Source organism: Delphinapterus leucas, chromosome 1, assembly GCF_059928025.1.
Source record: "Delphinapterus leucas isolate spDelLeu-1000000601 "Yukka" chromosome 1, BTC_Dleu_Yukka2, whole genome shotgun sequence".
Taxonomy (NCBI): domain Eukaryota; kingdom Metazoa; phylum Chordata; class Mammalia; order Artiodactyla; family Monodontidae; genus Delphinapterus; species Delphinapterus leucas.
The window spans coordinates 74,353,690-74,368,334 of NC_143129.1; the positions used below are offsets into that span (position 1 = coordinate 74,353,690).

The 14,645-nt window shown below is 43.2% G+C and overlaps 1 protein-coding gene across 8 annotated transcripts in view; it reads left to right on the plus strand.

Annotated features, from left to right (window-relative positions):
* SLAMF6 (SLAM family member 6) overlaps positions 1-14,246 on the plus strand; it is a 30,346-nt gene extending 16,100 nt beyond the window's left edge. For 2 of the 8 annotated variants that reach the window (XM_030759529.2, XM_089912736.1), the window contains 7 exons: positions 4,143-4,466; positions 7,222-7,485; positions 7,957-8,073; positions 8,398-8,436; positions 9,462-9,541; positions 12,095-12,169; positions 12,519-14,246. In XM_030759529.2, coding sequence (XP_030615389.1) covers positions 4,143-4,466; positions 7,222-7,485; positions 7,957-8,073; positions 8,398-8,436; positions 9,462-9,541; positions 12,095-12,169; positions 12,519-12,572 — 953 coding nt within the window. In that variant the 3' untranslated portion in view covers positions 12,573-14,246. Of the gene's footprint in view, positions 1-4,142; positions 4,467-7,221; positions 7,486-7,956; positions 8,074-8,397; positions 8,437-9,461; positions 10,334-11,347; positions 11,754-12,094; positions 12,182-12,518 lie in introns of those variants that run through there. The other 6 variants (XR_016393473.1, XR_002642722.3, XR_016393478.1 and 3 more) reach the window with 6 other exon arrangements.
* Positions 14,247-14,645: the final 399 nt, after the last annotated feature.

Here is a 14,645-nt window from a genome sequence, read left to right on the forward strand (position 1 = left end):
CTTCCTGATCTTTTCAAAGAACAAATTTTCCCTCTGAGCACTGTGTTCGCTGCACCCTGTAAGTTTTGGTGTGTTGTATTTTCATTTTCACTTGTCTTACTCAAGATCCTGCCTTATATATCTCTTCCCTTCTCTATTAAATCTCTTGAGAAATCAGCCCCTACCCTCCTTCTGAACTTGTTTCATGCTGAGCTGAAACAACCCACTACATCTCTTTTTCCTATAGATAGGCCTAAGCCAGTCCTAGGCCTAAGCCATTCCCCTAGGTTAGATATCCCAAAGTTTCTCTGACTTTTCTCTTTTTCAGAATCAGTTCAGCCTTACCTGCTTTCTTTATTCCTTTGCATTTCTCAAAAATACTCCATGTTTCTTAATATATTCAAAAAAAATCATTCAGATAATCATTCAAGACACTTTACATTCTGATCTCAACCTATTTAGTATTCCAAGTTCCCTGGGCCAGATTCTGGGGGCATAAAGAGCTGACTGATACATTACTCATGTTTCCAGAGTGAGTGAAACATGTAAACAAACATACTTCAAATTTCTGCTGACTGAACATCCACACCAGGGGATGGACCTCAGCACCACCCCCATGCTCCAAGTGGCTCCCAGTGACTTATAAGGGATGCTCCCCATAGGCCCCCAAAGCAGCCTTCTGTTAAGGTCATGAGGCATCCTCCCAATTCTTAGTCTCTTCTGGTTCTAGTCCTCCAAATCTGCAGCCAGCTGAACCACTTACAGAAGACCTCAATGCTCTGCAGAGAACGTGGATATCCATGCCAAGGATGCTGACCCAGGACATTCCCAAAGCATCAGTGCTGATCCCAGGCAGAGTAGAGAAAAAGGCCTTCTTGTGCCTTCTGGGCCACACCACGTCATCTGGGTCCCAAAGCAGCTCTCCTAGAGTCCAAAGTCTTTCAGAGGAGCCTTTGAACTTTTTCAGTAACTTCTTACCTTCACCTTCCTTAAGCACAGTGGCTCTTATCTTCTTTTTTTTCTTAGACTTGCAGGGAATTACTTCTACCAACCCCTTCTCCTCCTTCTATAACTTCTCCTCTTCTCCAACCACAAACTCCTGTCTCCTCCCCTGTACCAATGCAAACCCCATAAATATAAGCAAAGGCAAACAGATATTTGAACTTATCCTTGAAGAATAAATAGGAGCTCACCAGATGGGAAAATGTGAGCAAGGTATTTCAGGCAAAGGGAACAATGGAGCAAAGAAAGAGCCGGGCATTCTTGAAATAATCAAGCAATGGAGAACTTCTTGTTTTTATTCAAAACCCAACTACAATGTTACCTTCTCTGCAAAGTGTTCCCTGACAACCCCCAACCCTTTCTACCCCATCATTTTCACTATTTGTGCTCCTATAGAGCAGTTATCTCTATCAATTCAACATTTATTGAGCTCAAAATTGTGGTAAATGCTAGGAATACAGAGATAATAAGCATAATCCCTACCCTCAAGATTATGAAAAATAGAGGAAAAGAACATTTTAACTATATCTAAGAGAAAGAAACCCTCGATATTGAGTGTGCAGGGTGCAATTAGTGGTGTGAGGGCAATGCAGAAGAAAACCCTATCCTAGGTCAACGCCTAACTCACCACACCATAGCTACATGTTTACCTGTCAGACTCCTCTACCACACGGTGAGTCCAGAGAACAGATAATGTCTTATTCATTTCTATATTCAGTCTTCAGTCCAGAAACTGGTACATAAAATGAATCTGATAAGTATGGTCTGAATGCCATGATTTCTAAGGCTTTTACTCACTGAATTGGCATAAAGCTGAGCAAATAGTACAATGAATGGCCTGTTAAATAAATGAATGATTTCAATCTATAACAACAAAGGAAACTTAAAGGTCTGTGCTAGAGAAGGAAGAACAGTTCTTGGAGAGTTTTTGGGCCACAGGGTATGCCGAGACCCGTTACAAAGAGAAACTGGTCCTAAACATCCTGGGCAGAGAACCTGCAAAACAAGGGATGGAGCTGTGCTCATTCACTCAGCAGTATTCATTGGGTGCCTACTCTGTGCCAAGCACTGTTCAAGAATGTCCAGCACCGTGAACAAGACAGAAAAAATCCTTGCTTTCATGGAGCTTACATTCTTATAGAAGGGGAAAAGAACAAAAAAACAAATATGCAAATTACAGAGTATGGTAGAAAGTAAGTATTACAGAGAAAAACAAATTCAAAGGCAATGAGTACACAGGAGTGAGGGCTTGTGGTGAGGAAAGCGTGGTCACAGAAGGCCTCCTTGAGAGGAGATGTTTGCATTAAAGACCTTATGGAGACAAAAGAGTGAGCCATGTGGACACCTGGGGGAAGAGTATTCTAGGCAGAGGGAATTACAAGTGTACAACTCTGGCCTGTCCAAGGAATGACCAGGCCAGCATAGTGTGAGCAAAGGGAATAAGGGGGAGAGTTATAGGAAATTAGGCTAAAAAGAGAAAAATGACCAGATCATTCTGGCCCTCATAGGCCATTGTAATTGCTTTGTTTTGTTTTTTCTTGTTGTTTTAACCTCTTTCACTGAAATATAGTATACAAAGAGAAAATTACAAATCCTAAGTGTCAGCTCAAGGAATAATCATAAAATGAATAAATCTGTGTATCCAGACACAGGTTAAGGAATGGCACATTACCAGCAGCCCAGAAAACCCCCTCTATGCTCCCTCCTATTTGCTATCCCTCCCTCCTCCTCAAAGGTAACCCTATCCTGACTTCTAAAATAATAGATTTGTTTTGCCTGTTTTTTAACTTTAAATAAATGTAAGCATGCCACTGTATTCTATTTGTATTTGTATTTTCTTTTTTCACTCAAGATTTTGCTTGTGATATTCACCCATGTGATTCTGAGAAGGAAGAATGGTCAAATGACAAACAACAGCATGTTAAAGTGCTGATGGGAAAGATGTAGTAAAGAGGGGGAATTGATGGCAGTGTTCATGTGATGGGCATGCATGTGACAATTTGAGAAAAAGAGAGGAAGTGTGAGGTCACGCAGGAGCTGAGTACAAAGATCCTAAGAGACATTTCCTCCCCTACTCAGATCCTCTCCTGAGAATTAAGAGATCTTGAGAAGGTTGAGGTTGTGGTAATGGTTACCTATTCATTGATTCACTCAAACATTTCCATATCCTACTTTGTGTTAGGCACAGTGCTGAGATATAAAGATAATTAAGACATGGTCAGCTGGACAAACAAGTAAACAGAGGGCCAAAAAATGGTATGATAAATGCTAGGAATTTGGCAAAGGATGGTAAAGAAACATCTTCTTTAAGAATGACTGTGACTATTTCACCTTTTTTGCTTGAACATTAATGGCTCTGAGAGAGGCTCATGAGAGTATAGTCATTGTATGTTACTTTGAGGTTAAATGTATTATTTTTATGCTTATCAGTTTTTATCTCCTCAACTACTAGACAATAATCTTTTGGGAGAATAAAAGATATCTTCTGGTATCATGGAAAGAGCACAAAGTAGTTAGAGTCAAAGGAGTTGGGTCTGAATCCCGACTCTGTTATTCCTTAGCTAGGTAACCCTGGGAAAACTAGGTAACCTCTCTGTGCCTCAGATCCTTTCTATAAATGGAGATGGTAATATTCATCCTACTGCCTCACAGAATTGTTGTCAGCGTCGAATGAAATAATGTATAAGAACTGTAAATTCCTATTACTAGTCCTCTAAATCTCACAAGCCTACTATGCTGAACACAGTAAGTATTTAATAAATGTCAAGCTTTGATTATATTTCATCAGTAAAGACTTGTGGGTTTTGAAGTCTGTGCCAGAGAGTTGATATAGTTGTCCCTCTCTATCTCATGCCCAGATAACTCAGAAGCTGGGATCAGATAGTGCGGCCATGACTCAGGAGTGACCAGCTAGTGTGGGAGGGTAGACTTGCCAGGATCATCTGGACCAACTACTCATTAAACAAGAGTGCCAGACATTTTGCTGGGGTGGAGCCTCTGTGATTGCCCATTTCAACACTCCTCCTAACCGTTTCCCTTTTCATCATATTTCTGGACTTCAGTATCAGAGAGCTCTAACTGACTGGCAGAGGATGGAGAAAGGGTGTGGGGAGCAGGGGGAGGGCAGGAGAGTTATAGCAGTTTCCTTTCTGTGTTCACAGGGAACACAGTTTCACAAACCAGCTCAACCCCATTGATTGTGAACGGGGTCCTGGGGGAGTCTGTAACACTTACCCTGAAGTTTCCTGTGGAAGAGAAGATCATGTCCATCACCTGGCTACATGATGGAAAATCTGCCGTCTTCATAGAGCCAAATGAAGCACTAAACAGGGTGACTGACCCAAAGCGGAAAAATCGATTGAATGTCACCGAGTCCTATTCCTTGCAGCTCAGCAACCTGACGATGGCAGACTCAGGACATTACAAAGCCCAGATAACCACACTGACCTCTTTACTGTTTACCAGTTATGATCTGAGGATCTTCAGTGAGTCAAATCATGGGGTTTAATTGTGTATGGACTGAAAAATAGTACATATTTCAATTCTATGTGACTGCAAGTGTGCACTATAGCTTAGTGGTAAAAAACATGGCATTTGGAGCTAGACTGAGGTCCAGCAACAAAACTATTCAATGGCATTGCACAACAGTTAGTGACAGAGCTAAGATTAGAACCTAAATCTTGTGACTTCTAGACCCTGTATTAGGCTCCATTACACTTGTTGAGACAAGTTTCTTCTGCCACTATTTAGAAGACCAAGCACAACTTCTTCTGCAACAACCACACTCCTGAGGCTGAATGCCAATGGATTCTCAGGGCCTTTTGGAGTGCCTCTCCTTCAAAGGCACATACACAGAGAGATGTGTAAGCTACACCAACATGTTTTACAATTGTGCAAAGGTATTTTAAGATATAAATTATATAGGTTTTCTTTTAAAAAAACACTGGCCAATTGTTCTGTATGTACTAGGCTAGGGATGGCAAAGATTTGATCTTATGGGCCAATATCAATTAATTGGGAGTAACTGTCTAGGGTTCAGTGTTAAGAAAGATATCAGAGTCATGTTGTTTATTCACTGAGTCAACAATATTTGTTAACCAGGGATAATATACGAGACACTGTTTTAGGCCCTTGAAATACATCAGTGAACAAAACAAAGGTCCCTGCCCTCATGGAACTGACATTCTGGGTAGGGAATATGGGAGCAATAATAAACAGTACACATAATATATAAACAAATGACACAGTAAGCTGCGAGTGCTATGGAGAAAGAGAGATTAGAACAGAATAAGGAGCATCAGAAGTGCCAGAAAGCAGTGGTCAGTTTTAAATGGAGTGATCATAATAGGCCTCATTGAGAAGATGACATTAGAGCCAAGACATGTTGGAGGTAAAAGAGTGAGCCATGCAGATATCTGGATGAAGAGCCATCCTGCACAAGCACTCCCTGTGTCTGGCAGCTCAAGGAATATAAAGAAGGTCAAACATCAAGGAGCAGAGTAAGAGAGAGCAATAGGAAATGAGGTCAGTAAGGAAGTAGGGGGCCATATCTTCTAAGGCTATGAGAGCCATCACAAGGACTTTGGCTTCTATTTTGGGGGAATGGACAACAATTGGAGGGTTTTGCAGAGAAGTAATATAATTTAACTTACTTATTTAAAGGATCTCTTTGGACAAGGGCGGAAGCCACTGAACCAATTAGGAAGCCATTGCAACTATCTAAGCAAGAGGTAATACTGGCTTGGACCAGAGTGGTAGCAGTGGAGGTAGTGAGAAGTGGTTGGATTCTGGATATATTTTAGAAGTAAAGCCACCAGGATTTTGTGATGTGGGAGTACGAGAGGAAAAGATGAGTCAGGTATGACTCCAGGGCTTTTGGCTTGGTTGACTGGGAGGATGCAGTTGTTGTCAACTAAGATGGGGAAAGTTGCAGATTGAGAAGGTTTTGGAGAGAAAAACAGGAGTCTTTTTGAACATGTTGAGTTGGAGATACACATATCCAGGTGGAAATGTCAAGTCAGTAGTTATATATTCATCAAGTGGAGAAAGATATCAAGATAGATTTTTGAGGTCAGCAACAGACATTGGCTGAAGGAGATGTAATATTCATGCCAAATATTTGCCATTTCTGTGCTACATGCTGTCTCATTTAATCCTCATAATTACCTAAGAAGTAAGTATTATTGCCCAGTTTTATAGATGAGGAAACTTAGGCATGAAGAGACTAAAATTTGTCCATGTAGCCAGTAAATGACAAAGCCGTGATTCTAACCTAGGTCTTCCTAACTCCAAATCCAACATTCTTGCCATGACATGAAAATTCTGTTCTAGCAAGGTATGTTCCACCACCCCTACTCAGTTAGCTAAGCTTAAAGCATTACTTAATCTCTTCTAATCAGACAGTTGGAGTCATTCTGTTTCTATTGGGTCACCTTTATTTCAACCCTTGGGCGGAGTCTAGGTCAGAGGGCTTTTCTGTACTGCTTTCATGTCCTCATTGATTCACAGCCACTGACACCTTAGAGGTGATATTTTCTGGTCTCTGCTCTCAGATATTTCTGCAACATATGTAGTCCCAAATATATTGCACTTCTTTCTTCCCCAGAATTTCTTGCTTTCTCTCTGTTTCTTCACTTCTTCCTTTCCTAATTCTTTAATTCTCAACATTTCCCTTTCTGACTTGGTGACACTCTACATCAAGGTCTCTTTGTCATCATTTGAGCCAGCATCAGCTCCAGTGAGAACCAATATTCCCACAGATGTGGGAAATACAGTTCTCCAAGAGTGTTAAGCTTTTATCTTCCATCCCATCTAGGGAATTCTGACAATGGAGAAGTATGCCTGGTCTTCTGGTTTCGGACCTGGCTGAGGTAGGGCTGGCCCTTAGCTTAGTCTCCAAATTATCTTTACATGAGGGGCAGTGAACAAGTGTTAGAAGGACCCCCAGGAAGAAACTGGAGCTCCAAAAATTAAAGTGATCAGCTTAAAATCACCCGACTAGTTGGCAACAACCCCAGTCTTTCCCTTCCCTCTCTCCCACTGCCTACTCTGTCTCATACTGACTGTTATCATTTGGTCACCCCATACCTTGATGTCATCAATTAGGCAGTACATGCAGAGTTATTTACAGAGTACACAGCTGTGTCAGGTGGAATACAGAAACATCGAGGTGAGAGTATTTTTCACAGAGGGCTGAGCCAAGACATTTGTCCTTAATCCAGGCCTCTTCTCTGCACACAGGACGACTGAGGAACTTACAAGTTGTCCCTCACACCAAATGGTCTAATAATAGGACCTGTGAGATCCTCCTGACCTGCTCTGTGGAGAATCCAAATGATAACATCTTATTCAGGTGGCAGGTCTCAGGAAAAACACTTCAAAGTGAAGCAAACCTTACTATCTCCTGGGACCCCAAGAGTTTCAATGAAGAGACCTACACCTGCATAGCTGAGAATCCTGTCAGCAATTCATCCTTCTCTGTCTCTGTCCAGAGTCTCTGCAAAAGTAAGTATGTCTCAGGTCTCTCTGAGAGCCTTGAGTGGCTGTGAGGTGTGGGGTGTCTCTTGTGCTCTTTATGATTCCTAAAACAGCAGCCCAGTAGGAGACAGCCAAGTTACACTGGGAAGGGACAGACATCCCCTGGGGCTCCATGCCTCACACTCCCCCAGAGGTCTCTCCTTCCTCCCTCCCCCTCCACCAACCCTTTCTCCAGCCCACTCAGATCCCAAGAGCAAAGTCCTTGGGAAGGCAGGATTGCTTCCTCACACTGGCTCTACCAGGCTCCACCATGCCCTGTCTGCCTAAATGGGACTCCCACTCCCAGAAAGCCTGCTCATACCCCCAGAGCCTCTGGGTATAGATGAACCCACCCAACTCCCAAAGATGGTCTAGAAGAGATGCAGTAGAGGCTCTAAAAAACCACTCTGGGCCTCACTCGATGTGTCTCAAGTGCAACTTCTTTTTTTTTCTTTTTAGGTGTTACTAATGAAAAAAATGAACACCTGGATACCATGTGGATTGTAGTGGCAGTTTCTTCAATATGTATAGTTGTGGTCATCATCGTGCTGTTATTTGTTTGGAGGAAAAAAATAGGTTTCCTTTCTTCCTACTTACTGTTTCTTCTCCAAGGTTCCAGAGACTTAGCATTTGGGGCCTCCAAAAGACTCTGTCTTGTAGAAGACAGATAAAGGGAGGGAGCATGCAAACCCTGGCTCAGCTGGTCCACTGGGACAACACCTGGGTTGTGAATACACATGTGCTAATCTCCTAGAAAAGTGTCTTACTGGAAAATGCAGGACCCTTTCAGGTCCCCTTCCACCACACCCTCTAGAGAGACACATCTAGGGGTAGGGGGTGGAAGGCTTCTCTCACTATAGTCACAGATTTCAACAGATTTCAATTAATTTTATTTTTCAGGTTTCTTTCAGTTCTCTACTCAGCAAACCCAGTGTCCTGGTGAGCTTCCAGACTCTTAACTCCCAATCATAAAACAGATGGGAAGAACCAAGTGAAAAGGAAAGGGGGGCAGTCAGAGGGCTGTATAATGAGAGAGGAGGGAGTCAGAATGTCATTACTCAGATGGACCAGATGGTGCAAGGGGATAACACCTGGAACTGTGCAAGTTTGTCCCCTGTGTGACTTACAGGGTCCCTTACAAGCATGCAAACCGGTCACTCATGCAATTTCTTGGGGTAGGATTAGGGTCATTCCCCACTCTGCCAACGGAGAGACTAAGCGCCAGTGAAAGGACTCATGACCTGTTCATTATCAACAGGAGGTGCAGGGTAAAGACAAACTGCCTGACCCCATCACTCTCTTCAGCCAGGGTTTGGGCATTGAGTGGACACAGTCAAAAGAGAAAGTATGATATAGAGACAGAAACACAGGCTCTGGACTCAGACTGGCATTGAGTCTTATTTCATGGGTGAGAGATACATGACTTCATGCATGGAGGACCTGGCATGAGGTTTGGAGTGAGAAGGCATGCATTCAAATTCGTGTCTGATCATTTCCTGTGTGAGTTTGCACCAAGTCTGTAAAACTTTCTGAGCCTCCAGTTCCTCATCTCTAATATAATCAAACCCACTCTAAGGAGCTCTGAAAAGTTTAATAGTATTATATATGTGAAATAATCTGGCTCCATTATGCTCACCAGTGAGGTTCTCTAGCTCCTGTGTAGGCAGTGTTATTTGGTCCCAGAAGCTTCCCTTCCTGTGAAGCCAGAGGGAGACTCTGAGGCTTTAGGATAGCTCAAGACCATGTGCCCCTGAGGAGATGAGGTCAGAAATAGATCACATGGCTGAGAATGTTCTGGTTCAACCCAGAACTCCAAAGACTGTCAAAAATGAATGAACCCTAAGGAAGGGCCATGCTTTGAACAATTGCCTCTCTGGGGTCAGAGAATGGCCTGGGGTAGACAAGGTCCTGGGAGAGCAGACCAGAGTCCTTCAGCTACTGACTGTGCCTTCCTGTGTTAACAGCAGAGACTGTGAGGAACTTAGAGTATGCTTCCTTCTCTCCAGGGAGCACTGTGTATGCTCAGGTCACCCATTCAAAGAGGGTGAGTACTTTCAGGTTTATACTCCTTCATGGTCATTATTTTCACAGTCATTATACATGAACTTGTCACCAAATTTTTCTAAATTCAAATGACATACACCATTGAGGAGAGGCAAAGGCAGCGACAAGAACTGCAGAGTTATGTGCGGGACCTTTCTAGACCTCAATGCTCACACCTCAGTAGAATGTTGACTCATACCCTGCTTTACATTGCTTAATCTAACTGCTTAACGCATCAGTGAGTCTTGTCCCTTCAGCTTAATTACAAGCTGCCTGGAAGTGAAAATTATGTCTTCCTCTCTCTTCCCCTATGTCTTAGCATGATGCTCAGTAAATACTTGCTGGATGGATCAGAGTTCATTTAAGCTTGAGAGCCCCCAGAGGGCATGATTTTGTATCAGGGGCTTTCTCATCCTGGATGTAGGGGAAATAGGGGAGCCCAGAAGAGTCTCTCAAGAGGGAAGAGGGGCAAGAATTTGCAATCCCTCAACAGTAGAGGACACTAAAGGCATGAGCGGTCCTCAATCGTCCCCTGCCCTCTAGCAACATAACAGGATGGCTTTGGTCAGGCACCAGGAACTCCTCGCCATGCATCAGTAATTCCCCATCAACCGCAAAATAAAGCACCTGCAGGTGGTACATTTCTAAATAACACTACACATCCTGGGAGGCCATCTTCCATGTCTTCTGAAAAATAAGCCGAGAGCCAGCATTCTTCAGTTGATGGAAACAATGGTCTGGCTAGAAATCTTGGATTCCACAAGCAAATCTCCCTTCACAAAGCCCCTCACAGGTATTTGCAAAGTAGACTCTGAAGCTAGCCAACAATAAGAAGTGCTCTCACTTCAGATATTTCAATTGCCTTTCCAATTTCCTCTTGAAGACAAGATGAATTACTCTCAACAAACAAAGAAACTCTCCGGCAAGTTTGTTAACTTTTGCTTAGCAAAACATGGTACTTTGGAGAGTTTCAGAGGTTTTGATAACACCCCAAATATGCCTTAGTTAATTTAAAATGCCAAAAACTATGAGGATGGGGGACTTCTGTTACTGCCACACTTTTTATTCCAAGCAGAGCCATTCTCTTTTTTTTTTTTTTTTTTTTTTTAGAGCCATTCTTAAGACAAGATATTCCTGCTCTACCAGTTCCCCATGCTTGAGGAGAACCCCAGTGACATGATGACCAGGCAAATAGAATCACAGGGGTAAAATGAAGCAGGCAATAACTCCAGTTATAGGTAGTAAAGATCTGAGACAAAAGATGTAATACAATAACCATCTGGTGTGTAGGTTAGTTCCTAAAAATAGAGGAAGGAGAGTAGAGTTGGATGCAGGACAAGAATGTTTTCTTTCCTTCACACCACCTGCCAACAAGGTCGCCCTTCTCTCTCTCTCTGGTTCTTGAGACCACCAGTTTGCTGGAGTGTTGTGCTTCTGTTTGGGGCTCAGGAAAGGTGACTAATCCTTCACAGGTTTAAGAGCTAGTGGTGCTTTGTTTCCAGCTTCTCTTGCTGGACACTCCCTAGCCTTCCTCCTAAAGAACTTTGACATCATCCCTCATTTGTCACACTGCCTTTCCCAAGAATATACAGTAAGTCCCTTACATACAAATGAGTTCCATTCCGAGAGCATGCTCGTAAGTCCAATTTGTTCTTACGTCCAACAAAAGTAACCTAGATACCCAACTAACACAATCAGCTATATAGTACTGTACTGTACTGTAATAGGTTTATAATACTTTTCACAAAAATAATGCATAAAAAACAAAAAAACAAAAAAAATAAAGAAAACATTTTTAATCTTACAGTACAGTACCTTGAAAAGTACAGTAATACGGTACAAGAGCTGGCATACAGGGGCTGGCATCGAGTGAACAGGCAAGAAGAGTTACTGACTGGCAGAGGAAGAGGACATGGGAGATGGCAGAGCTGAAGGATCTCCTGCAATAGGAGGTGGAGGGCAAGCTGCAATTTCACCCATGCCTGACGTTGATGTCACAGGTTCTGGTTCCTTGCTGCATTCAATTTTAACTATTCTCTTGAAAAAATGATCCTGTGATGTCTGGGTAGTAGCTTTTTTTTCTCACCATAAATGACACGGTAGCACTGGATCGCATTCTGAACGGCTGCTGCAACCTTCATGTACTGTTCTATATTTGGGTCCTGTGCCTCAAAAACTAACAGTGCCTCTTCAAATAAAGAAAATCCCCTTTCCATTTCCTGTATCGTGAATCTCTTCAGTTCTTCAATTACTTCTTCTTCCTCTTGTCTCTCTTCTTTCTTTGAGCCTCCAATTCTATCTAGTCTTCATTAGTAAGCTACATAAAGTAAGTACACAAAAGCTTGTGCACTTACTTTGTTGTCAAGTACGCAACCATTTGACATGACAATGTACACCAGACGCGTGAACTAACTTACGTGATTGGACATGTGAACACACGTTCACATCTTTGAAATATCACAACTTGAAGTCTCATAAGTAGGGGACTTACTGTATCTGTGCATGAGTACATTTCTCTTTATGTGAGCCAAATTGGTATGATTGTGTTTTATAGGAAATGGAAATCCCAAAACCTGTGAAAAACAATGACTCCACCACAATTTACTCTGAAGTTCAACAGTCCCAAGGGGTAAGCCTATGATTGGCACATCTTTTTACATTCTTACCTCTCTTCTCAGACCTATGACTTTGCAAATATGGTAAAAGTAAAGGGGCCATTTTACAGATGCACAAATACCAGCAGGATACAGAAAGTCTCAGGACAGCTCCAAAACATATCCAAGAAGCTACCTTGTATTAGGATCACCACACATAACTGAGTTTTTAACCTACTTGTTTTTTAAATTTAATCCTGCTTATGCTGTCAATATCCCTTACTGCCTGTTAGTGCTCTCCAAACCACCTCCATATCCATGAGGAGTGGCCTGACACTCTAGTCCCTATTTACCTACTTTATTTTTCTCCTTTTTCCATTACAGAAAGCCCATCTATTCCAGGACAACTGCCCTTCACAATGTCATGTAATTTGCTGAAAGTCTTCAAAGGAATTCAGGAACGACACATCTTCTAATCCTACGGGAGAGAACAGAGCTTGGTTTCTGTCTGACAACAGAATTTGAATATCTAAGATTATCAGACTTGAATCTGCTTACCTAGGTCAAACATGTAAGGAATAACATCATCTCCAGCATATGACCCAAATAACAATTTCTAATCAGCTCCAAGTGAAAACATACATCAGATACCATGCTTGAAAAAATCCTCAACAAAATACTAGCAATCCGAATCCAACAATACATTAAAAGGATCCTACCCCATGATCACTATCAATTGATCAGTTTCAATACCTGCAAATCAATCGATGTGATACACCACATCAACAAACTGAAGAATAAAAACCATACGATAAGGGGGTGGAGTCAAGATGGCATACTAGGAGGATGCGGAATTCGCATCTCCTCACAACTAGGGCACCTACCGGGCACTGGTAGGGGACCACGAACACCTAAGTGGACAGGAGGAACCCCCAGCAACCAGGTAGGGTGTGGGGGGAGTGTAAGGGTAGAAGAAGTGGAGGTCAGAGGGGACTGGCGTCCCTGAGGGTTGGCTGGAGGAGGCGAAGGGATCCCACGCTCGAAGGGGGAAATTGGGGAACCACTGGGGGGGCAGAGGATCAACAAGGAGTGTGGCCAGGTTTCTCCTGCCCACTTGGGCCCCCAGGAACCTGCTGAGATACTGGGCCTGATCCTCTGACCACCTAGGGATCCTCCAGCCACATGGATCTGAGGGAGAGGGAGGGAGGGAAGGGGGAGCAAAAGTAAAGGCCCGACCTCTAGGACCGGCACCCCTGAGGGGTGGCTGGGGGAGGGGAGGAGTTCCTACACCTAGCGGCACCCACCCATGGTTAGGGGTCCAGTGGCTACAGGGAAGACCCTGGAGGTGACAGTGGGGGAGGGGTGCAAAGGAATGGAAGGGAATGTGGCCAGTGCTTTCCCTGTCCACTTAGGCACTGGAGAGCTTGTTGGGCTCCCTGGCCTACTCCTCTGCCCTTGGAGTCTCCCGCCTTACCCGCAGAGCTCAAGCCCTGTTCCTACACCCCCACCCAGGGCTCTACCTCTACAATCGGAGACCCCCTTCAATGTGCTGGGCCTAAACACCACCCACACACCCTCACTCAGGGCCCTACCTCCAAACTCCGGAACTCCACACTCCAGAGGCCCTCCTTTCTACGTGCTGCCTCTTCCCTTCCATGCAGGTCCTAAGCAGAGGCCCCGCCCCATGCTTGAACATCGCCCAGCCTAAACCCCGCCCCCGGGGCCTTTTCTGGCTATGTGGTCCTGAGCCTAGGCCCCGGGCCACACAAAAACATCATGCTCCCACCTGCCTAAGTCCCACCCCACCCTAAACTCCACCCCTGCCTTAGTTCCACCACTGCCTAAACTCCACCCCAATAGCCAAGGCTGTTTTTTTTTTTTTTCTTTTTTCTTCTTTTAGATTGGGGTTCTGTTTTACCTTGTTGATTCTCTTATATTTTCATTTTTCCTAATAAATCTTTTATTTTTCTAATTTTATTTTATTCTTTATACTTTGTTATTGTTCTCTACTTTTGGCTCGTTCCCCACTACCACCCTTTTTTTCTTTTTTCTATTGTGGTTTTATTTTACCTTGTTGCAGTTGTTTCAATTAAACTTTTATTTTTCCTAATATATTTTTTATCTTTCTAATTTTATTTCGTTTTTAACTTTGATACTGTACTGCTCCTTTTTATCTTTCTTTCTTTCTTTCTTTCTTTTTTTTTACCATGTCACGAAACTTGCAGGATCTTGGTTTCAAGGCCAGAGGCTGGGCCTGAGCTCCTGTGGTGGGAGCTCTAAGACCAAATCACTGGACTAACAGAGAACGTCAAACCCCAGGGAATATCAGTAGGAGTGAGAACTTCTGGAGGTCCTCATCTCAGCACCAAGACCCAGCTCTATCCAACTGTCTGTAAAATCCAGTGCTGGACATCTCAGGCCATACAACCAGTAAAACAGGAATACAGCACCACTCAGCAAAAAAAAAAAGAAACGACAAAAAATTATGTTACAGATGAAAGAGCAAGGTAA